Source organism: Lolium perenne, chromosome 6, assembly GCF_019359855.2.
Source record: "Lolium perenne isolate Kyuss_39 chromosome 6, Kyuss_2.0, whole genome shotgun sequence".
Lineage (NCBI taxonomy): Eukaryota > Viridiplantae > Streptophyta > Magnoliopsida > Poales > Poaceae > Lolium > Lolium perenne.
Window position 1 is genome coordinate 252742105 of NC_067249.2, and position 24130 is coordinate 252766234.

At 46.1% G+C, this 24130-nt stretch overlaps 1 protein-coding gene, 2 long non-coding RNA genes, 2 other non-coding genes and 1 pseudogene across 5 annotated transcripts; 4 read left to right on the forward strand and 2 right to left on the reverse strand.

Moving 5' to 3' along the window:
- Positions 1 to 2205: 2205 nt before the first annotated feature.
- LOC127309110 (wall-associated receptor kinase 3-like) lies at positions 2206 to 10966 on the forward strand (annotated as a pseudogene).
- Positions 4119 to 5408, forward strand: LOC127305168 (uncharacterized). Its single transcript, XR_007853714.2, has 3 exons — positions 4119 to 4568; positions 4730 to 4807; positions 5092 to 5408. It is a non-coding gene; the product is annotated as an uncharacterized lncRNA (long non-coding RNA).
- LOC127305169 (uncharacterized) lies at positions 6292 to 7705 on the reverse strand. The gene is made up of 2 exons (XR_011746176.1): positions 7294 to 7705; positions 6292 to 6613 (listed from the first exon to the last, which is right to left on the reverse strand). It is a non-coding gene; the product is annotated as an uncharacterized lncRNA (long non-coding RNA).
- Positions 10967 to 11575: 609 nt separating the features above from the next.
- Positions 11576 to 11734, forward strand: LOC127311077 (U1 spliceosomal RNA). Its single transcript, XR_007857568.1, has one exon. It is a non-coding gene; the product is annotated as a U1 spliceosomal RNA (small nuclear RNA).
- Positions 11735 to 12869: 1135 nt separating this feature from the next.
- On the forward strand, positions 12870 to 13028 carry LOC127311088 (U1 spliceosomal RNA). The gene has a single exon (XR_007857577.1). It is a non-coding gene; the product is annotated as a U1 spliceosomal RNA (small nuclear RNA).
- A 177-nt stretch (positions 13029 to 13205) lies between these two features.
- LOC127305167 (uncharacterized) lies at positions 13206 to 17220 on the reverse strand. Its single transcript, XM_051335553.2, has 6 exons — positions 17016 to 17220; positions 15576 to 16463; positions 15024 to 15200; positions 14394 to 14536; positions 13655 to 13765; positions 13206 to 13545 (listed from the first exon to the last, which is right to left on the reverse strand). Exons 1-6 carry the CDS (start codon positions 17181 to 17183, stop codon positions 13497 to 13499), a joined length of 1536 nt encoding a protein of 511 aa, XP_051191513.1. The 5' UTR covers positions 17184 to 17220; the 3' UTR covers positions 13206 to 13496.
- Positions 17221 to 24130: the final 6910 nt, after the last annotated feature.

Sequence of the window (24130 nt, forward strand, 5' to 3'; positions counted from 1 at the left end):
AAGCCTGAAATTTAAAAATGTATTCGGGCATATGAGCAAGTTCTACATAATTATACGAAATTTTCTGCATTTTTTTTTTTTTTGCTGATGCGCACGGAGCACCAACGAAAACCATCCATACAAATTGTGTCGTCGGCTACAAAATCGAAGACGAAACAAACTCGCCAAAGATAATGCCAACCCACATTTCATCAATCCGACGTGACCCATTGATGTAGCAAGGCAACGAAGCAAAGCAAGCAACCGTCCCCCGCGGCGCCACCACCAAGTGCAATCAAAATCTCCTTAATGTGCACGAAAGCAACACTCCTTGACGCGGCACGCAAAGCTCCTTGGTGGCCTTTCCAATCAACAGAGAAGTTTCCGTTGCCCCTTCTCCAATACGGCTAGGACATGGACGCCGGCCACTTTTGATTAAATTTCACCCTCCGCCCTGGCCGGAGAGCATCTACATATCCGCCATCGTCGTCATCGTCTCAGGTGAACAAGGCGTTTCTTTTGTCGCCGATGCATCCGAGTGAGCGACTGAGTGGGCGCATAGAATCCAACGAGGGAGCAGACGGCATCCCCACCACGCTGCCGAGTTGCCATGTACTGTCGCTCTCGTCTCCCACTGCACCTTCCACCAGTTGGTGCGTGATCGCGATCGATCCCGGTGCTTATCGCAGGAGGAATATATATAGATCGAGAGATATATATGTGCTGGTACCGATGCGCAGAGATATTTGTCCGATCCACATTCTTGTAATTAAAGAAAATATTTTTCCAATCGACGAGAACTGTGCTAGAATGAAGTGGCTATAAGCAGTTACATGGACGAGGCTAGCTTTGTGCTTGATGGTTTCTCGAAATAGGCTTTCGATCCGCTATATTAATATAGCAACCACACGATACCAGCACAACCAAACCCAAAAGAAATTGAAGAGAAAGAAAAAAAAAGAAAACAAATGCCGACACCGGTAGCTCGACAAGAATGATGACAACCCGCAACTGCTGCGTCCTCCGGAGGATTCCCACCACGGTCCTAGCACATCGAAACGCCACATACCAAAATAACACCTTCAACAAGGATAACGACGACAATGCCGATGCTGTCCGGAGTAATCGTAGGGTTTCCCCCGGTACACGGAAGGAAATGGGGAGGGGGTACATCCGACGCCCTCCAAGAAGGCAAGACGGCACCCTCAGGCGCCACCGCGTCAGAGTCGGATGAGCCGACATGGATTTCTCCCAACCCCCAAAACCACCATCCGAACGATTCGACGAGCTCTCCCGACCTACCACCCACCAACACACGCCATCACGGTCTTGAAGTCCTCATCGCCGTCTCGTTGTGGACATCGACGCAAGGCCTAGAGGAGGAAAAGGGAGACAGTAGGGCCCAGGGTAGCACACAACCACCGGCAGGAGGGAACTACCTCCGCGTCTTCACGGCAGCCGACTGGATGAGGCAGCAAGGACAAACCAGGCCCCTACTGGCCCGGCCGAGCCTACACAGGCCCGTGAAGTCCTCGCCGCCAAGCTGCAGCAGGCCGGCCGTGGCGCCGCCACTACCCTGCCACCGCCGACGTGCCTTTTCTGCCACCAGGGAACGACGTAGTCGAACCAGGGGCCTACGGCCCGCCTAGCCCAGATCGTGCTTTTGGTAAGGATCGAAACTTTGCGGTGTGTTTTTTCAGCAGCATACTTGGCAAAATATTTCTTTACCGTGCTCCATGGTGCACGGCATATGGCAAAGGAGACGGATTTTTCCGGTAGTGAGTCTGATTGTCGCCACTCACGCTTGGCCCGTTGTGTACGCTTCTTAACTTTGCATCCCCTCAATGAATTGACGAATGTTTACCACTCTAAGCGCATTCTTTGGAGGCCAGGACTGATTATTTTATAGCTGTGTAGCGATATTAGTCGATCTCTTACAGGACCAACTCGATACAAATAACTTTTGTGGAGTTCCATGTAACTTCCGTCATGAAAAATCATGATCTTGCGGATCTGTCAGTGCATGCCGGCCAAAAGCTAACTAAAAAGTGCCATCTAGATAGATTGTTCCACATAAATTACCTAAGCGGCAGTTTTGTATTCAGACACTGCCGGTGGAACTACTCCGCGTGCTAAGCACTAGTACATTGAACAAACAGATATATAATTTGTAGGTACGTGCGTGTTTAGGAGCTAATTACAAATTAGCAATGAGTGCTTTGCCCTTCCCCCTCGCAGCTGCAATGTTCCCTGCTGTTGCCGTGGTTGCCGCGCTGCTGCTGTGGCCGTTGGGCGCCATGGCACGCTGCACCACCCACTGCGGCAACATCAGCATCCCCTACCCGTTCGGGGTGGAGCCTGGCTGCTACCACCACGGCGGCTTCAACCTCACCTGCGACCACTCGCACAGCCCGCCGCAGCTGTTCCTCGGCGACGGCACCGTTCAGGTGCTCGCCATCGATCTGCCCAACGGCATGGTGCGTGTCAATGTCGCCACTTCGGGGCTGCATACTGGTGAGATAAACGGCACGTGGCGCGCTGGTGGCCCGGGATACGCTGCCGACGGGCCATACTTCCTAGCGGAAGGGCGGAACAACTTAGTAGCACTGGGGTGCAACGTCCAAGTCCTCCTCCTGCGACAAGATAACGCCCTTGTCAGCTCTTGCTCTCCTTTCTGCCTGCAGGCAAATACTATACAGAGCTTCCGTATCTGCTCCGGCATCGGTTGTTGCCAGGCAACCATACTTGAGGGTCGCCCGTCTTACAAAATCCAGTTTTTGGAGGTTGGCATGGGTTATCCTTCACTGATGGATGATTACCGAGTGTTGATTGTGGAATCGGACTATTCTTTTAACGTCAGCGAGTATTTAGATGGCGATTACGGTCACACGGTCCCTGCCATGCTAGCCTGGGCGATCACCAACTCGGTATGCCATGCCAATGGATCTTCGCCTTCATGCCGCAGTAAACACAGCTTTTGTCAAAACTATACCACCGATTTTGGTTATGATGAAGTTATTTCTATCGGGTTTCCTACTGATTCTCTTGTCCCTGATCAAGCTAGTCCTATTGATTATTGGCACCACGGGCATAACTGTCGGTGTTCCGGTGGATACCAAGGCAACCCATACATCTCCCATGGCTGCTACGGTAATAATACAACGCTCAAAGTAATTCCTTTTTATCTTAATTAAGGCTCGAAGCACTTTACTTTAGTCAGGCACCTAGAATGTTTTTGGAATAACCATATGAAAACAATTGATTTTTTCTGACCAAAAATAGATAGTACAACCAAGTTACAAATTAGTTATATAATATATATAAGTATATGACAAAGCAATGGGTCTGCAAGTGTGTGTTATGGAGAACATAATATTCTGCCAGGCTAAACATTAATAAGTTGCTTCTTTTTTTAAAGGATAATACTTTGCTTCTATATTTAATATATGTACATATATAAACATATGGGACTTGCTATACCTTGATCGCCTAACAAAGATTTATTTTCCAATCGACCAAGTCATGGTATATTGAAGCGGGGCTACCTACACCTAGGATTACTACACCTTTTTTTCCTATGTATGTATGTATATATGTATTTAAATCTAGTTCTCCGGATTTTGCGATACGTCCAGATATCAATGAATGTGATTATCCAGAAATCTACCCGTGCTACGGCGATTGCAGAAACACACGTAGAGGATATGATTGTAAGTGCCCTCTTGGTTTCAAGGGCAATGCTTCTAAAAAAATGGATGTGAAGGTACCAGGATAAACATTATACTTATTTCTTCACGTATTATGTTATCTCTTACAAGGGATTGGCCAAAATAATATTGAAGTTCTACAACTAACAGATTAGCTGGACTCCCATCAAAGCATATGGTGTATTCTCATATTTTTAGGGTTGTTTTGTGGTACCCTTAAATAAATAATAGCCATCCATTTTTATGCATCCAATGGTCCGTAACAAATCATACTACTGTCAAAAACGAGACAGGTATGATTCATACCTCTATGAGAAAAATCGGCACCGCTTCAAAATTTCGCTTACATGGGCCTTGGCCCAAAATCTCCAGTCCAATAACTCTCTACCTCTGTGATCTTGTTCGCCCGAAAAAAAAGAGCCACAAGTGTCGTATTCCTGTGCCTCCGTCGCCTCCCTCACGTGGCCGCCGCGCCGCCGCGCCGCCGCTGCGTTCCGCATGACTGCGCAGCCCGCTCGTCTCCCCCTCACGCCTCGGAGCTGTTTGGTGGCGGTGTAGCAATACGTTAGCGGCGTCGACGTTGGAGGAGACAGGTGGGCCTGCCCGTCGATGGCCGCATAGGTAGACGGGCGGCAGCGTAATGCCCATCACGCCGGTGGGGGCTTTGCTATTCTTCGCTTCAAGCCCTTGTCGGAGCCCTCGGCGAGGCGAGCGGCCCCAGGGATGGTGGCGACGCAGCAGGCACAGCTGTGGCGCCGTCATCGAGCTCGCGCATCGGGGCACAAGTACGAGACCGTCGTCGTCAGATGGTTGCAGCGGCGGCGGCCTCCATCGAGAAGTCATCATTCGTCACCCAGCCAACTTTGTCTACATTTAAAACCAGTATGTCTACATTGAAAATCAGTATTTGGTTGGATTTTTATACTACTGGTATTTTATCATTTTAACTGATTGTTGCTTGGATGTATAAATATGTGTTTTCACGTCACTTGAGATCTTATATGCTATCCGTATTTTTCTTCAATATGTATCCCTTGCCGCAGTGTGTCATTGATCATCAAGCACTTGCCTGCCTCTGGACAATCTCAAACAACACAGCTGGTAACGGGGACTAGACTCACGTTGGTGCTCTTGGTATATTGAATTTGTATATTGGCATTCTGTATTGAGAAAAGGAATAGGCATGCTGGAATTAGCATGTTGATACTAAAGAAAAGAAAATTCTGTATTGCTCAGCACAAATATCACAATCCCATCCTTGTTCTGAGAAGCCAGCTTCTCTTGGACAGCATACTAAAGCTGCCGTCTAGAAAAATTAGCATGTGCTCCAGTGTAATGTTTATGCTTATGTTGTTTTTCCTTTGTAGAGCGGCCACCCTTCTAAACATTTGTTGTTTGTCTCTAGGTTGTGATCAAGGCAAACATAATCGGACAACTGGTGCATCTTCTGCAAGGTGCTTAATAAATTGCTATAAAGGGCAAGCCATTATCACTGTGTTATTTCTTCAGAGAAAGACGAAGCAAATTACTCCACAGGAAACCTGCACAATGTATTCACTGTAGTTCTCAACAGTAAGGGATATCCCGTGGAGACATTCTGTATTGCTAAAGAAATCCACGAACTGTTTTGTACGCTAAGTTTCATTCTTGTTTCAGTATTAGTATGGAACAATTATGTGTTGTGAAGCATCAGGTAAAGAAGTCACAATCTCGTGTTGATCACTTATTTCTTTTGTAGAAGTCAGACAATTTTGCTAGCCCGTGCCGCCCAATTTCTTTTGTTACCCGCTTGTGATCATTTATATATGCAATGCATTTTATACAAGGAATTAAACTTCAAGTCACTCTTCAGGTGGAGAGAATCGGAATCCAAATCCAGTTGATGCACGTCCTTTTGCAGAAGCATGACGAGATGACTGGATCAGTGATGAATGGTGACTTAGATATCCTGAAAATTGTGGGGTTGTCCATTCCCCAACTTTCGTCTGTCAATAGGTTGAACGATGCAAGCTCAGTGAGGTCCAGTACCCGGAGGAGGAATCTGAGCTGACCCTGGTCGTCCAAGGAAAATGGAGTGTCATACTCCCCATACAGGGCGACAACATTACACCCCATACAGGACATGTTGGATAGCTTTAGGTCCCTGGGTTGTTGTCTTAATTTTTTTCCAGCCAAGCTGTCTTAATTGTTCTATTCTTGTAGGTGTATGTCGCTCGAATAATAATTCCCACTCTTTAGACAGATAGTACTGAAATATTTCTATGGAAGTATAAATCCATCAGATAATGAGTTATTACTATTACAGAATCTTTGTACTGAAAACTGCAGTGTCAAGTACTCATTTTAGAAAGCATGGACAATATTCTTCAGAAAAATCTAACATTCCTAGAACCAATGGTGGTTCTCCTGAAGACACGCATGATCGTGCAACTGTTACTTGCACTCTCTTATTTATTCTTCATGCAACATACAAATGAAAAAGTAGAAGTAGCTTTTGTATTGGTACTATTTCTCTCCTTGAGAAGTACTAGTACCGACGATAACACATAAAATTCTGAGAAATAGGAGTAGATGATTTGAGAAAACACCAAATTTCAGAAACTAATTTGGTCCTCCATAAAAAACCGTGATTGACACATCTTAGAATTAGTTCACATTTCAAGTCAATACGATCACATCTTAGAAATAGGTTCACATTTCACGTCAATACGATCACATCTTAGAAATAGGCTCACATTTCACGTCAACGACATCAACAATGACTTTTCATCAGAACCTTGACATGCTCAAGACCCAGGTTCCTCCTGATCTGCTCCAGGTTCTCCTCCATCACATCTATCTCACCAAAAGGAAGCTTCAGATTTAGAGCCTGGGGACCAACATTGCTTGCTTCATCTTTATTGAACCTAATCACTTGTTGGATTCACCTATTTTCCAGTAAATAAAACACACAAACTTGATCATTAAGAATACTAATATAAACATGAGAGCGAATCAAGTTTGGACAAGGCATAGAACAAGATAAGATGATGCCCAATAAACTTTGTTTCTTCACAATCATTACTGAAATCTTATTCTCATATGTGATCCTTTATGAGGAGTACTAGAAAACGGTCCTAAAAGAGATCTCAGTGAATTTCCTTCACTTTTAGATACTAGACACTGAAATTTTCACTTTAAATGCCTTACTAATTACCGAGTAATTAGAATGGATACCTGGGTTGGGTTGATTAATGATTTGTAGCATTAAGTGACGGAACACTTCAGTCAAATGCAACACAAACTAAAAGAGATGACTGGCATATCCTCTATATACACCAATGGCTGTTTTCATGTGTACTAGCTGTGTCACCGACATTGATAAGTTGCTCCAACATCAGCCTGCTTCATAAGCAACGTAATGTGATAATTATAATTAATTTTCATTTCAGTGATGCTTGTCACTAGGGTAAATATTTCAAAGCAGAGCCAGAGCATCATGTTGCACGAGCAATCTCCATACATGAATGGTTTCCTGGATCACTTGCTGCATAAGGGGTCATCTAATTGGATGCTCATATCTGCCAAGAAATTAGAATCAGTATGAACACTACATTCAGTAACGCACCTGGAAGTAAACCACAAATCGAACATGCCGTCGTGTGGCATGCCGTCGACGGCGGCTCTGTGTAGGAGAGGGTGTTCGGCGACGTCGCGCACGGTCCACGGATGAAGCCTCCGGTGTGGAGGAGGCAACGGACGTTGTCGAGGTGGCGGCGGAGCGCTCGAGCATGTGGGCAGTGGCCGCGTGCGACGTGGAGGCGGCGTAGTTGCTGGTGTAGACGGCGGCATCGTGATCGGCCGTGTTAGGCGGTGGCCGTGGGCTAGATGGAGGGCGGCGTGGTGACTTGTGGATGTGGACGCGGCGGCTTGTTCGCGTGCTCGCTGGAGCGGCGGCGTGGGGGATTTCTTGGGCGCTGCGTTGCTTCGGCAGCTAGATCTGGTGGCAATGGCGGTTGCCCGCAATGCAGGAAGGGCCGACCTGCTGGTGGCATCGCTCGCCGGCAATGGATGGAGGATCGGGCCGATCCGGTGGCAGCGGCGGAGGTCGTCCTCGAACCACGATGGCGACAGGGTGTCGATGTGGCGGCGAAGTTTCTGACCCAGCCAAGCCCTCTTTCATCCAATTGTTGGACCGGGCCGACAAGTTTTATTTTTCTTTTCATTATCTATCTCTTGTTGGATTGTTGGGCCTAATCTTAATCGGTTAATCATGACCGTTGGTAAAATCATACCTCTCTGATTTCTAGCTGTGGTAAAAGATACCGTAAAAGAAGCCTATTTCTATCATTCTATGTGCCTTTTCTCAGACATTGACGAGTGTAAACACCCGGAAGCATATCCATGTTATGGAATCTGCATCAATATGCCTGGCACTTTCCATTGCCGGTGTCATGATGGTACCCACGGAGATCCCTTCATAAAACAGGGATGTTTGAGCTTCAAAACAACAAAAATATTTACAGGTAACAATAGCATATACTATATAATCATCATCATCAATCTACTCTTTTTAGACTGACTTCATCTCTACGATACCGTATTTTACAGGTTTGAGAATAGGTCTAGTGGTCAGCGGTGGTGTAGCTATCTTGCTTATGGCACTTGCTGCCCCTTTTATTACACGGAAAATCAAGTTAAATAGATCAAACAAGCTGAAAAAAAAAGGTTATTCAAGCAAAATCATGGGTTGTTGTTGCAACAGCTAATATCACAGAAAACAGATTTTGGTGAAAGGATGATAATTCCCTTGTTGGATCTAGAAAAGGCCACAAACAATTTTGACAGAACTCGAGAGGCTGGTGGTGGAGGGCATGGTGTTGTTTATAAAGGAATTCTAGACCTACTAGTTGTCGCCATCAAGAAATCGAAGATTGTCGTACAAAGAGAAATCGATGACTTCATAAATGAGGTTGCAATTCTTTCTCAGATCAACCACAGGAATATTGTGAAGCTAATCGGATGCTGTCTTGAGACAGAAGTCCCGTTGCTAGTTTATGAGTTCATTTCAAATGGTACTCTTGACCATCATCTACATGTTGAGGGCCCGATATCACTAGCATGGGATGATAGAATAAGGATTGCACTTGAAGTTGCCAGAGCTCTGTCCTATCTTCATTCAGCTGCTTCGATGCCAATTTATCATAGGGATATTAAATCATCTAACATACTTCTTGATGATAATTTGACAGCAAAGGTATCGGATTTTGGAGCTTCAAGATACATCCCAATAGACCAAACAGGGGTGACTACAGCCGTACAGGGAACAATAGGCTACTTAGTTGGACAAGGCGTTTTTGCTCCCGAGCACATGTGAGCTCGTTTTGTGGACCACTCATTTGGTGTTGGGGAATGAGCCAGTGCAGTTCTTTATTCACGATACGGAGTCTAGAAAATATAAGAACCGCGTAGAGTACGGTGGGACAGGTTGACGGCCGTGGGCGTTTTGACGGACCTATGGTACAGAGATGGCCATAAGACGTGCCCACCACCTGCTGCTGCTCAGGTCTTGCTCGACCCGCCCAGGGGGCTCATCCTCCTGTACGTTGACCTATTGCATCGCGCGAGGGGGCATGAGTCCTGGGCCTCGTGCTTTCTGGTGCCGATCATATGGGGGACGCGGCCGACCACCTAGTGCTCGCTCTACGGGCCAATGGGGACATCTTTGGCGGCGGCTCACCAACATTGTTTGTCCTTGCAACCAACTAGACGATACTGGAGGCCAACACCGACGTTCCTCGTGTGCACATAATTGGCGTCCACGCCGCGCACGCGGCGTGCAGTGGCCATCGTTTCTGCAGGCCATCTGTGACCGAGCCGACAGAGACTTGCGCGGAGCTCGCCTGAGGTCAGGATCACTGGCACCGGACACGACAGAGACGTGCTCCTCGGCGCCTAAACAGCCTACGTGCCTTCGAAGTGTCCTTTCAACCTCGCATTCAGCTTCCACCAACTGCTCTTCCCCTATACAAGACGCTGACAGCGTGATGTTCCTCCACAGGCTTTCATGGGATAGCTAGGTGAGATCGCCGCGTTCTTGAGTTGGGTCCATCCGATGAGCTCCGCGGTAGTTACAGTCGCCGAGAGAGAACGAAGCGCTGGAGGAAACGACGACAAGCTGCCGTGGTGGGTGGCCGCTGCTATGGACTTGTACTCGGTGATGCTCCATTTGCTATAGGCCACGATGCGGCCGGGCAGCGCGGAGCGGCTGTGATGGAGCAGTAGGTTCCGAGCAAGGAGTTCGGTCAAGGTTGGCCACTGGCCAGGCCCGACGGTGGTGGCAGGATGCCCCGCTGCTTCAAGGTGACTGGCGAGTACGTTCGCAGTGCAGCTGTGCAGGTGTGGCTAAACTACCCGTCCGAGCGAAACGATCATACGGCGTAGAGGAATCCCGCGTGTGTGAGTGTTTTCAGGTTGTGTACCGGCAACAGCCGTCCGTCAAGAGAACAATAAATATGTTCACAGATGTGGGCCCGTATGCTGCAAACTACATACTTTTAGAATAGATACACTCGAGTACCACCTAGAGTAGAGGAAACGAGTGGTTCAAAAAAAGAGCTCAGCTGTGCTCGGGATCAAAGTAGCATTTCCGTACTTAGACCCCATGTACTATTATACTGGTCGGCTAACAGACAAGAGTGATGTTTTCAGTTTTGGTGTTCTTCTCGTAGAACTCCTAACTAGAAAAAAACCATTCCTCTACCGTTCCGGGGGTGATGGTGTTGGTCTTGTTTCACATTTCGTTTCGCTGCTCGCTGAAGGCAACCTTGGTGAGATAATAGATCCTCAAGTCACGGAAGAGGAAAATGGAGAAGTCAAGGAAGTTGCTACACTAGCAGCCATGTGCATTCAATTGAAGGGAGAAGACCGGCCTGCAATGAGGGAAGTGGAAATGAAACTCGAAATTTTGAGATTTAAAAGCATGAATGTGGCACCTGATACTTCATCGTGGAGATCCGGTGGGGATCAAACTAGGACTCGGTACATGCCAATTGGAAGAGTTACCGTGGAAACAAGCAGACAGTACAGTATGGAAGAAGAAATATTGCTGTCTGCAAGGTATCCTCGATGATCATGATGTACTGTTCTAAACAACTCAGTGTCGGTTCCCAAGGCATTGCAAGCGAAAGAAGAACAAAGTGGAATATGACTGCCTTCTGCTTCTGTGCGTTTTTATCTGTTACTTCTGCGTATTTAGTGTGCGGTGGTTACTCTGCCATGTCAGATGATTGGATATCAGTAGTTTTCTCTATCAGGAAACAGAATCTTTCTGTATTTGATTGGATATCTGCAATTTATTTCTGTATTTGATTCTTAAAAAAGGTTTTGTGTCTCTACAGTTCTTCGGATCATACGACATTTTTTTCCTCGGGTCTCGATTCAGTCAATTGTGTGCAGGATGTAGTGTAGCCTGGCACCGAAATGCATTCATCGATGCCCAAGATTCATAGTTGCTTCAGGAACTGTTTGGGGGAGCAGGAATACATGCACGAGGACAGATTTGACAGCGGCCCATACAGTTCCCAGAGCACTGCAATATGCAGAGAATAAAACTGCAAGACACAGTAGTTGTGACTACAACTTCCTGCCGCTTCAGCAACCAGGGGATGCGTTGAAGATCAGCGACAAAGTACACTCCAGCGTGCCGTCGTCAACAGAAAGCTCGAACCGATGCAGCCTGGCTAGGCACGTCTTACGTTTGCATCTCACCGCGCGTCATAGCAGTCCAGGAGAATCCCTATTCCTTCCGTTGGCCGTCTTGGATGTGGTATCGGTTTATTCACAATCTCCTGTGAGCTTTTTTGCTTGGACGGGCGGCTACATAGTCATCCAACGGAACAACGTCCAACTTACTTACCTAGACGGAGTCGACGGCCGATCAAAAAGGGCGGTGGCCTAGATCAACGTCTTGCATTGCACTTTGCTAGAGTGTCGGTCTATCATCTTCTCTCGTGGGAGAGTGGACGTTATAATTTGTGGCAGAGGGGTACACGTTTGCGCGGCCTCTACCAATTCTCTAAGTCAAATTTTAAATTCTGCAAATTCAAACTAAATCCTTCCATGACCGGAATGCCGTTCTTGTTCTTGATCGTTTAGCCCCGAATGCAAAATTCAACTAATTGTCTAGTCTAGAATGCTGTAGTGGGACTTTTATTTCTTAGTTTTTTTTACTCTTTTTTAGCTGTGTGCATCCATACTGCCATTAGGGTGGGGCGTTGTTGCAGAGGCTGGGTGTAATTGGTATCTTTTGATATTAATATATTACCTTTATCTAAAAAGAAGGCATAATTCATACCACACATCAAAATGATGTTCCTCCCAATAAAATTCATCATTGCCATAGAAAACCCTTAAAGTTTGGAATTTGCAAATTGAAGGAAACAATACAGGCGATCCGCTTCTTTGGCTTCTAAATTATTTTACGAAACCCTTAGCAAGTGCATCTTTTACCTCTTACTTCTGCATATTCAGCGTGCTGTGGACTTGTGGCTACACTTCCATATCTGATGACTTGATATCAGTAGTTTCGATAACTGTGAATAAAGCGTAACCTGCCATGCGTTTCTGTATTGTTCCTCAAGAAAAAGTTTTGTGTTTCTGTAGTTCGTGAGATCATAGAACAAATTTTTCCACCGGGCTCAGTTATGTATAGGGTGTAGTGCATCCAAAATGTAGGCACTGATGAACGCAATCTGAATCAGGATTTAAAACCAGAACCACAGTTGCTGGAAGAACTGTCAGGGGGATCAGGAATATACATGCCTGACGACACATACCACAGCGAAACCATGCAGTTTCGAGAGCATTGCAGAAAAAATAAAACTGCAATTGTGAAGACAACTTCTTGGCGCTACAGCAACCATTCGAGGAATTGAAGATCAGCGCCGAAGTATACTAGCGTGCCGTCATCATCAAAAAGCCCGAACTGCTCCGTTCGGGAACGATTGTCGTACGCGAGCTCCCGTCCAACGAGTCACAAACGTCTGCTGCTCCCTGGAACAGAGAAGCAGAGTCCAGTAGAATTCTTTTTTGCTTCCGGTTACCGCCTTGACCTGGAATCGTAAGAATCTGCGCCGGCTAATCCCGCAATGTCCCTCTCCTGAACGAACACCTACATAGGCATCCCATGGGGCAACGTCCAACTTACTTACCTGGACAGGGTTGACGGCCGATCAAAAAGGGCTGTGGCCTAGATCAATGGCTCGCATTGCACTTGGCGAGCGCATTGGTCTACCATCTCCCCTAGCGGGAGAGTGGACGTCGTAATTTGTGGTAGAGGGAGTAAGCATTCGCACAGCCCATGCCAATTCTATAAATTCAAGCTTTGAAATTCAAACTAAAATCTTCCAGGACCGGTATGCTTATTGTGCTGACCCTTTTATGAAAATAATTCGTTGTGGTTATGATAGTCTGCTCAGGAGGCGTAGTTCACATGACACATTGAAATGAATTTACGCACATATGAGGAATTTATGTCAGTGGGAGAAAATGGACCAAGAATTTACCACATATATACATGCTGCCATACATGAGAAAGGGCTACCGAAGTCAAAAGATATGTACATGGCTTTGTTATATTCTGGGAACTTGATATGAATCAATTGAGTAGAGACGCAAGTTTTGGCCATGGGCAATCAGAGCTCTTCTAGAGATGGCAGGGTTTAACTAATGCCTTACCAAACAGCTTCATCAGTGGCTGCAGGAGGTGTGCCGCCTGGTGCTACTGTCTCCAACAAGGCGCCTTCAGGAGGTGAGCCGGTGCTAAGATCTTCAGGAGGCGCCACCTTCGCAGACATCCCCACGGCACAACGGGCACACCCTACAGCATTGTATCGACCAAACTTTAGCAGGATGTAGCTACTGTCATGGGTATCGGCAATCTAAAATGACCCTTTTTCGCATCAAGAGCTTCGTGTGTTTTTTTTTACCTGTGTACTTCTTTAAGCCACTTGTCCACACACTGCAGGTGAAACTCGTGTTTGCACGGGAGAGTCCTTATCTGATCTCCATCCTCATATTCAGTTAAGCAGATATGACACCTGAAGCAGGAGAGAAGCAAGATGACAACATTTCAGCACTTGAAGACCTCTATGAATCAAAAGAGGTCGGTTGGGAAAAAACGAGTCTGCAGAACTCCTAGTAACTTGCATTACCAAACTATATTTCAGGATTTCTGAAGGGCAGCTTTTTAGCTATAGATCCTAGGTCTCACAAATGTGCCTCGAGCACACAATAAATTTGATAGGTACGATATTGTTCTCAATTCTTGGGTGCTAGGCAAGTAGGCATAACAAAATAGCAAAGCGTGGGGGCAACAATCCTTTTCCTGGCCTGAGTAGTAAAACTGGCATAAGGTGATTTACAGCATTAAGGGTCTCCAGATGCAGCATATAAACTTCTCACCATTATGTCTAGAAGGCTACGAGTATTATCCAAAAATGCTTAGATCTCTAAGATGCCAACAAAGATCATGCGTAGCAGTTCAAGTTATATAGATTTCTTGTTCACTGTCTCCTAATATGTTTGCTCAATGGAGTATTGTAGGTGAAAGATAAACTGGTAGTCGAGCAGTTTATTTGAAGCAATTACCAGAAATATGCAAACAAAAGATTAAGTAAAACTGCCTGCTTAGGGAAATTAGACAGATCAAAATTACGAGAAACTCACTGTTCCAAATCAGCACTGCATTGGGCTGTCACAAGCTTTTTGTAGCTCTTACATGGTAATGCATTAACCACAGATTCTGGAGCTTGAACAGAGACCATGGAAAGTGAAAGTGATGAGGATTGCCGATGAATTTCATCCAATACCTGAAAAGAATTGCACAGACAAGCATACTAAGTAACTAGAAGATATAAATCTTACAAAAAACAAGGAGCAGCAAAGTTGCTGTCCCCTAAAGAATCAAGTCTTAGTTTAGTTAATGGGTGCAAAATTAATGTAGAATTGGATTTTACACCACTCTATATCCTGAACTGTCCAACTTGCTATTCTACTTTTTTTGGAGATGAACTGGCCTCTTAAATTACTAAATCAACAGGTTGACACGACCTTTATGCAATCACTAAAACAGTAATAGTTGAAGTCCCAATCTAATCTAGTGCTTTCTAATTTATATGTGAATCTGTGTAATAGTAGAACTCTAAGGAAGTTGCATCACATGTCATTGTCAAAAGTACTGCGTATATACATTCGGCTGCCTAACTTAATTCTTCTACAGATACAACTAGGATGCCGATCAGACTTGAGAGAAATAAATTGAACACACTTAAAGAAAGATGGAGGGAAAGAGCAAACCTCAAATAATGCCTCGGTTAACATGACAATTCTTGATACACTTGCTCGAGCACTAGATTCTTCAGCGACCAGGAAAGAATCACAGGTGCATCTGCCAATTTGGTGAATCCCCAAAGGACAAGCAGCAGTACTTTGTCCATTCCCACTATCAAAAATAGCACGGCGATGCTCTCTAATCTGTACCAAAATAATAACACTAACTTCAGGACACATGTGCATGAGATCAAGTAGCAAACGATTAAGACCGTAAAAGCAAAGCTACTGAGTGCAAGAGAGAGAACTGAGAATAGATAAGACATAAAAGAGGTGCAGAAATGAATTAGGATACAGGAACATATAAAGTACATTAGTTGACATAATTCTGAATATGCTCAAATCAAACAGGGAGAAAAATTATGATAATGAAAGGTACATGTATTTGTTCGGATAGTAGTGCAAGCCTACATCAACAATTAACAACCTACTAATCTGGACATCATGACACCAACAACATGATCCTAAATTTGGAACTGCAACATATCAAAGAGTAGGCATAGCTGCGATAGCAATTACCCGAGATCTTGAATACTGGTTTACTCTGACTGAACCATGGCGTCTGCGATGGAAAAATCGTGCCTCCTCAACCTCATCTCCAAAGAGGTCATCACCAAGGTCTAGCCATCTACTACCTAGATCATCAGTGTCAGAATCTAGATAACCTCTAGAGCCACGTCTCGAAAGCGCATCCCATATAACCATTCTATGATTTCTTCTTGATTCACTGCTGCTCGAATCTCTAGAGTGCCCTAGGCCATCATTTGAGAAAATGCTGATCATGTCATCATGCAATGTACTTCCACCAATCTGACCAATGGATTCGCTGACCACTGGAACATCTGTTCTGCTAGGAGTTGCATCTGCAATTGACTCTCCAATGACGGATGATGCGGTTGAAGTAGCAGGCGACACGGGTGTTAAGCTGGTTAGAGAAATATCTGATCTTTCACTTGCCGGAACAGCTGCGGATGGGTTCCTGTGGAGAGCTATCTGTGCATCTTCCAGGTCAGACATGATCCTTTCAGTTGACATCAGCGAGGAATGGAAATCAGATTGAGATACAGAGCCACCAACTTCTGTAATGCAAACTGTGTCGGTATGGACATTACGAGGTGCATGCTCTACTACAAGCTCTCTCCCCATAGTTATCTCTGCATTGCCCCTGATCATGGCATCCTTTCCCGATGAACTCTCCAGACCACTTGTCTCGGGATTTTTGACCCCCGGCGCACCCTCCTTGTCCTCACGACAGTCTAAGTGATTGAACCTGAGATGGTGACTTATGGTGCTCGAAGACGGATGCACTCTCGGATCAGGCTCGCTGCTGTGGCGAAGATCCTTGGCGGATAGAGAAGGACGGAAATCCAGCCCAGCCAGTTCTCGCTCTGCTCGCAGAGTTTCTACCTGTACAAAGCACCTTCGTGGCATCAGTTCACAACCTAGATAACAAAGCACACAGAACGTAAAAGCAACTTTGTCCACTGAAATCATGAAAGCTAGCGCTCGTACTGCAACATTCAGAATGTTAAAATTCACAGTTTTGGTTCAACTTTGTTGCTCAGGACACCCGACCCTTTTAATGTGGGATGATAGATTGTGTGAGCTCTCCACTTACCATTCATGTGCCGGTGCATTATGAGGGTTGCGGCAAATTCATAGGCAGTTAATCATGCTTGCATGCCACGGATTTGTAAGGAAGGGTCATAAACATTCGGTAAGCTAGGCAACTGCTCATCATGATTGAGCAAGCAACAGTTCACGAAATGGTGATTAAAGTGCCACAAGCATGTCCGCTTTCCATAAGCACTCCACGGCTTCCCCTAACCTAGGCTACGCCACCAAATCGCCATCCACATTCCCCACGGCCCAGGCGCCGGAACCACCAGTAAATCCACCCTCCGTTATCTGAAGCCAGGCGACCGGCGCGGTCCTAGGAGGAGGCAAAGGAGCGACTACCTGGCGAGCGCGCGAGGAGGATGAGGTGGACGAGGAGGAGGCGGCCGCGGCGAGCCCCCCGCCGCCGTCGCCCGCGGAGGATCCGGCCCCGAAGCACCCGCCCAGGCCGATCCGCGGCCGGCGCCGCGACGACGGCGCGCCGGCGGCGCAGCTGCTCCCGGCGCCCATCGCGCTCGCTTTTCTGGATGGATTTGATTCCTCTCCCCTCTCTGATTTGTCCGAACGAGAAAGGGAGGAAGAGGAACTCGCCGTGGATGCGGGGGCTGTGTGGCTTTATCGATGTTGCTTTCGCTCGCAAAATGCTGCCGGATTTTATCTGAACCTCAAGCCATTGACTTTCGCGCTACAGTGAAGAACACATAAAAATGGCATTTTTAGTCCAGAGAAAATACGGAAATGGTGATGCGCCATCGGTAGTTAACTGCCGCCTGTGCTCAAACTAATACGGTATGAATTTTACCTTTAAAACACAATATGATTTTTTATCTGTTAAAATTTATTCACCAATTAAACAAATCACATTGGATCAAAAATAAAGAAAGGACAAAAGGACAATGAGTATCTCTGATCTGGTACAACAAGCATACATCAAAGTCACTCGAAGAAATTGCTTCTGGCTACATCTTTTGCACCTCGACTTTTATGTGAGCCGGTGAGGAAAGTGCATAATTCAAACCCCGCACATTTCTAACTAATCTTGCACGGTTTGAAAAGATGCACGAGCCATCGACCTTAATATGCGAGGACTTAAGACCGTTAAACAGTGGAAGGAACATACCCCTTGCAAGGCAGCTTGCTTCGTTGTTGTATTGTCGGGTAAAAGAAGGTCAAGACCAAACCAAAAAGTGAAACATGAAAATCAATGACCAAATCAACCGGCTCCGGCCCACCCGGCGCCACACACAGGCAGACACAACACACCCATTACCACCACCCAAGATGCACCTCAAGCTCCACCGACCCTAAGGCACTAGACGACAACCCGTCAAATGCAGGGCCGATGATCCGCGTAACAAAAACACCCCATGAAACTAGTCCCATGGGAGACGGGAATATACTCACCAAAAGAGTCAATAAGCTTATGATGAATATGTGTGCACATAGCTCATACATTGAACTTTGAAAAAATGAAGAGGAAGTTAGAAAAAATGAAGTATTGTAATCGGACATGAAAGGAGATAGGGTAGGACTAGGGTTTGCGCCAGGTCCATGCGCCATCTTCCACCCCATATAAGGAAAGGAGGTGCAAGGATTTGCAACATTGACCGTGGCGAGCTTTGTGTGGGTGGTCGTCGGACCAACCGAGGGATGAATAGACCCTCTTCCTAGATGTGATAAACCCAATCTCTCTCAAAAATCCGAATCTGAAGGGTTAAGACTAAACACATAAACTGCCACTCTCCGCAACCAACAACGGCAGGCCGACTCAAGGAGAAGCGGCAGCAGCGGCGCGCCGTCGACACGGTCTAGAGGTTGAGGACGAAGGGCATCTCAAGAATTTCTTTGTAATTTTTACTTTTTTGGGTGCTTTGTAATGTTCGATGTTTTTGTTAATGTAAGGGTTTTATTCGCAAAAAAATGAATAAGAAATAGTTGTGTTTCACCCTAAACAGGATTACACGAAGATGGCTCGAGACAAAAAAAAATTGCTGTGGAAGGAGACACATATTTGTAGTGCATGTGGATTTTATTTTCTTTTTTCCTTTTTACAGATCAGATAAATTGTCTAAACCTTGTCAACAAATATCATCAGCGTCTCTTAAACATAGTTTCGTGCATGCTAGTTTGAAGGTGCGATTCGGCAAGTCAAAGGCCATGGTCCGTGGAGGAAGTGCTTCAGATGTCTCGCATTGGATCCTGAAGCCACGTGCCCACATGCTGTACGTGGGACACGGAATGGTGAATACATTGTCCTCCTTTCGAGCGGCAAACAGCCCCTGCCAGTACCACATCAAGCACGGGTGTACGTGTCAGTCACGCACGGTTTAATGCGTGCAAGCAATGTGCTCTCATGGGCATGGGCACATCACAACAGCGTTATTTTGCCATACGTGCAAATTGAAGTACGGATACTCGTGCGCGAACGCGTCCAGTCACCACCAAGATTTTTCTTTCCGAAATCCGGCCTCTAATCAGTTATACTACCTCTGTTCATAAATAGATGCTAAAAGTTTATCTAAATTTAAATGTATCTAGACACGATTTAGTGTATAGATACATCCGAATTTAAATAAATCTTTGGCATCTATTTATGAACGGAGGGAGTAGAAAAATACCGGCCAGTATTTATTACGGAAATTTATGTGATTTACTCAAATTAACGAGTTTTGAATTTTTTACAGTAGATAAATTTAAATTTCGTTTAAAAATCTCGACCAGTATTTCTTGTAAACGGTAATGCGGGTGCCCACCGTTATTCTTTCTAAAGAACGACAAATAAAACCTTACTCACCGCTAAGGGCTCTTTTGATTCAAAGGATTTGCATAGAAATTGTGTAGGGTTTGGTTCCTATGGGAAAATTTTCTATACATGTTGTTTGATTCATAGGAACATATCCTATAGGAATTTTATCTTGTAGTGTAATTCCTATAGGAAAAAACCATTAGCTCATACCTCATGAAAAAATTCCTTTGCTACAATCAAACAAACTACATCTTCCTATAGAATTTAAGTAGACATGCCATTCCAATCCTATGCATTTCCTATTCCTATGTTTTTCCTATCCTTTAAATCAAAGGAGCCCTAACTGGTGAGCGCGCTTAAGTAGACGTAGCACCCATACGAAAAGTTGGTGCGTATGCGCCGTGTTTCCCGATTAACCGGTGCCGCTCGATCGATCACCCCGACGGTCGATCCTCGTGTGTACCATCGTTTTCGCGCAGTCCGGCCATTTATGAGTTTGAGTTTTGGAAGAAGACTTGAATTGGAGCAAGCCCCATTTCAGCTGTGCAGTGCGCTGTAAGAGCATGTCTAACAGGCCCCGTATTTTTTCGCCTTTAAAACGCGAGTAGAGGGCCCTGTATTCACTTTTCGCCGGCCGAAAACTCGGACGAGCTAGCAGACCCCGTATCCCCACCCCGGTAAAACTTCTGTTTTACGGGGTGGGGATACGGGGTCTGCTAGCTCGTCCGAGTTTTCAACCCGTGAAAACAGGGTTTTTTGACAAATTGCATATTAGAACCAACACACCATTCACATAAAATAAATGTTTTACATCACACAATAATCGTCATAATTATTACAATAATGTTTTCGGAAATGTCAACAAATGTTCTAATGGAAGAATTAAACAAATAACAAATGTTTCACACATACAACAAATAGGAAATGAATGTTTCACACATACAACAATGGGAAATGAATGTAATAAATCATTGGCCATGCAACTGCCAATGGTGATCAATCAAATCTTGGGTGAGCTGGTGATGAGTCTCGGCATTTTCAATGTCTCGATGAGCTGCAAGAAAAGCTTCAATCCGATCAGGGTTCCTCTCGGGCTGCGCTCGGGCGCCAACATTGTCATAGAAACATGGCAAGTTTAAACCTCTTTCATCTTCAATGATCATGTTGTGAAGAATCACACAACATGTCATGACACCAACAAGAGTTTCCTTGTCCCAAAACCTAGCAGGACCCCGGACAATTGCAAACCTTGCTTGCAAGACACCAAAAGCTCTCTCAATATCCTTGCGGCATGCCTCTTGATTTCTAGTGAAGCAAGCTTCCTTTATTGTCAAAGTCATGTCCTTTTTCTCTTTTATGGACTTGACAAGGGTTGCATAGTTAGGGTAGATACCATCTGTGAGATAGTACCCCATGGTGTACTCATTGTTCATAACTTTGTAGTTACAAGGTGGAGCTTCACCCTTAACTAGTCTTGCAAACAAAGGGGATCTATTCAAGATGTTGATGTCATTGAGTGTCCCCGGCAATCCAAAAAAAGCATGCCAAATCCATAAGTCTTGAGAGGCCACAGCTTCAAGAACAATGGTAGCATCACGGCCTTTGCCACAATACATTCCATGCCATGCTTTTGGAAAAAATTTCCAAGTCCAATGCATGCAATCCAAACTACCAAGCATCCCCGGCCACCCCCTCTTTTCATTGATCTCCATGAGCCTTTTTGTATCATCCTCATTTGGAGCTCGGAGATACTTTTCTCCATACAACTTGATCACCATCTTGGCAAACATACGCACGCAATCCGTGGTTGTTTGCACACCAATGCGAAGGTACTCATCGGTATAATCTTCTGGTATACCGTATGCAATAACCCTCATGGCGGCAGAATTTTTTTGATATGGGCTAAATCCCATGACTTGGGCAGCATTTCTTCTTTGCTTGAAATAATCGCAATTTGCCTCGCAATCTTTGACGATTCTCTCGAACAAAGACCTACGCATTCGGTACCGTCTACGGAAGAGGCGGGGAGGATAGGTCGGTACCTCGGCGAAATAATCTTGCATCAACTGTTCGTGGCCGAGCGCGCGGTTCCACGGAATGCACATACGCCCCATCACGGATCCTTTCCGCTGATCCAGCAGCTTCATGCGGTCCTCCGTTTGCTTCAAGCCGAACAGGAGCAGCATCATCTCTGTCTCGTCGTCGTTGAGCAACTCGTCGATATCCGAATCGTCGGAATTCGACGACGACCAATCGGTCGACGTCGCGTCCAAATCCGCCATGTGCACATCCTCCGAAGCCATCTACCACGGTGTACCATACATCAGCCCCAAATCCGACCAATTTACTGGCGGCAACGAAGAAGAACGCGGCGGAATACTCACCGGCGACAAATGGCGGAGAAGACCACGGCGGGAGGGCGGGGCGGCGCGCGCGGAGGGACGCGGAACTTCGGCGGAGGTGCGACGGGCGTCGACGCAGCTCGACGCGGCTCGGCGGACGGCGGAGGGGCGCGGATCTGACGGATTCCGGCGGCGCCGCGCGGGTGGCGGCGGCGGCGCGCGGGGGAAAATGGGTGGGGGGAACTGAAATGTCCGCGCGCGCTTTCGGAATTGGGATACTGGTTTCGCCCACTATCCCCGCTCCCACCCCGCACAAGTAGGGGGCGACGTTCCGCCCCGTACTCGAAAACAACAAAAAACGATGCGGGGACCGTTTTTACGGGGCGTGCTAGACGGCCGGGTAGAACCGAAACCCTCAAATCGGCGGTTATTATACGGGTTTGCCCCTTTTACGGGGTCTGTTAGACCTGCTCTAATGTCAGTGTTGGTACTCCTCCACAGTGCAACTGAAAGTTCAGTAACGCTAGGTAGACGTGGTGCACAGTGGCGGCTTTCTTCCAGGTACAGATTTCTGTCGTTTTCGGGGAGTACATCACAACTACTCTGTAACTGAAAACTATATTGTTTTAATGCGTTTATGTCCCTCATTTGCCTACCAATTAATAAGCACCAAGGCGACCTTCTAAAAACACTTGATAATATCCAAAGGGAAGAGCATCATTCCCAGAAAAAGACAGCGACAACATTGCTCCCAGTCGAATTGACAGGGTACCAAACATGGGCGGGCACATGTGTATTCATGGGTATGCAGGTGAATACCCAAAATTTTGACAAAATTTTTATATTATATGAAATATCCATCAGCGCTAGTTTAGTTTGTGTAGAAATCTATGCTTCTCTGTACAGAAGGTTGTGGAAGCTTGGCTGGTTAGAGCAGTTGCAAGTTGCCCTGATGGTCATGAGATCGAATGCTACTTGCTACTGTTTTGTAGTACATTTTCTTTTATTTTTGAATACCCATTGTTAAAAGTCTGTGCCCGCCCATGGTACCAAACATGATCTATCTCATTGGCTGACTGTTTATAACTGGAACTGATAATGGTCAAGAAAAACTTCAGTTAAAGTTCAGGGGAGCTGCATGTAGTATCATATAGTAGGTTGGCACGCTTGACCCATCAACGGTGCTGGGCCGCTTCGCGCCGGATGTCTGTCTGGCTGTGGCCATCAATCCTACGCAGACACCGACCGGTCCTGATTCCGGTTTCTCGACCGTAGGCAGCCTGTTCACGAAGAAATAGAAGGACGAGAGATAATCATTGCAAAAAAATTACGTTTTCGTTATGTTTATTTGCTACGTACGTAGTATTAGTAGTAGTAGCATCACCGGTTAATACCCGGCGGTCAGAGGAGCAGTTGGCTTGAGTGCATCCGTGATCAAAAGAAGGAGTTTGCTTAACCATTTCGTATTTCCCGATTTTCTTAAATCAGTAGTCTTTTTTATAAAAGGAATATATTAATATCTATATATATCAATTACACCTAGCCTCTGCAACAACGTTACTAATGGCGGTACGGATGCACAGCCAAAAAAAAACTAAGAAAGTAAAAAAGTCCCGCTACGGTATTCCGATCTTCACAACAACAATACAACCACCACCAAGACAACACCTGAACTCCAGCCTCTTCAAAAGCGATGCCTTCAAGAAGAAAACACACGAATCCGTCTCTTGTCTTCATCCTGGACAAAAATGATATTCTCCGTCTCTTTGTCTTCATCCTGGACCAAAATGTCACTTGATGGCAACAAAGAACAGATATTCGTGCCGCTCCCTCCAGACCCAAACGGTCGGAATAAAAAAATATGGGTGCACACGAACGAATACCACCCGATCCAACGAACTCCAGGTATAAGGTGCACTGTTACATCCACCGGTGGAGCCTTCCGGAATACACCACTCCGGCCAGATGAAGAAGGACTAACCTCAGGAAGGTCTCCATCTTCGCACAAGAAGGACCCTAGGACCACCACCTTTTTTCTCTTATGCAGACGAGCAGGCCCCACGCCGCCATCCGCTGGCCAACGACGATGAAGGAGGACTCGGTGGACAACGGGCGCCGCTACCACACCATCCTCACCCCGCAAGATCGCCGCCCCTCGTCGCGCCGCTAGCTGAAGCTGATGATGGATCTAGGCGGGCACTAGATCCAACAGCCATCGTCACCATCCATTGTCGGCGTGGCCATGGAGGGAGCAACCATCGCTGCTCATCCAGGGTCTCCGCCCTGAACGCAGTGCGCGTCTATCCATTAGCAGTCGCCACCGCGGGTCGCCGCCACCACCAACCCCGAGAACGTTTGGTGCTGTGGCC

Excerpts from the sequence above, each read along its gene's own strand:
- LOC127305167 (XM_051335553.2), bottom strand. The coding sequence starts at position 17,183 with ATGGGCGCCGGGAGCAGCTGCGCCGCCGGCGCGCCGTCGTCGCGGCGC. Across the intron at positions 15,201-15,575 it reads ACCAGTATTCAAGATCTCGG|ATTAGAGAGCATCGCCGTGC; the intron begins GTAATTGCTATC and ends ATTTTGGTACAG. Across the intron at positions 13,766-14,393 it reads TGCAGTGCTGATTTGGAACA|GTGTCATATCTGCTTAACTG; the intron begins GTGAGTTTCTCG and ends CTCCTGCTTCAG.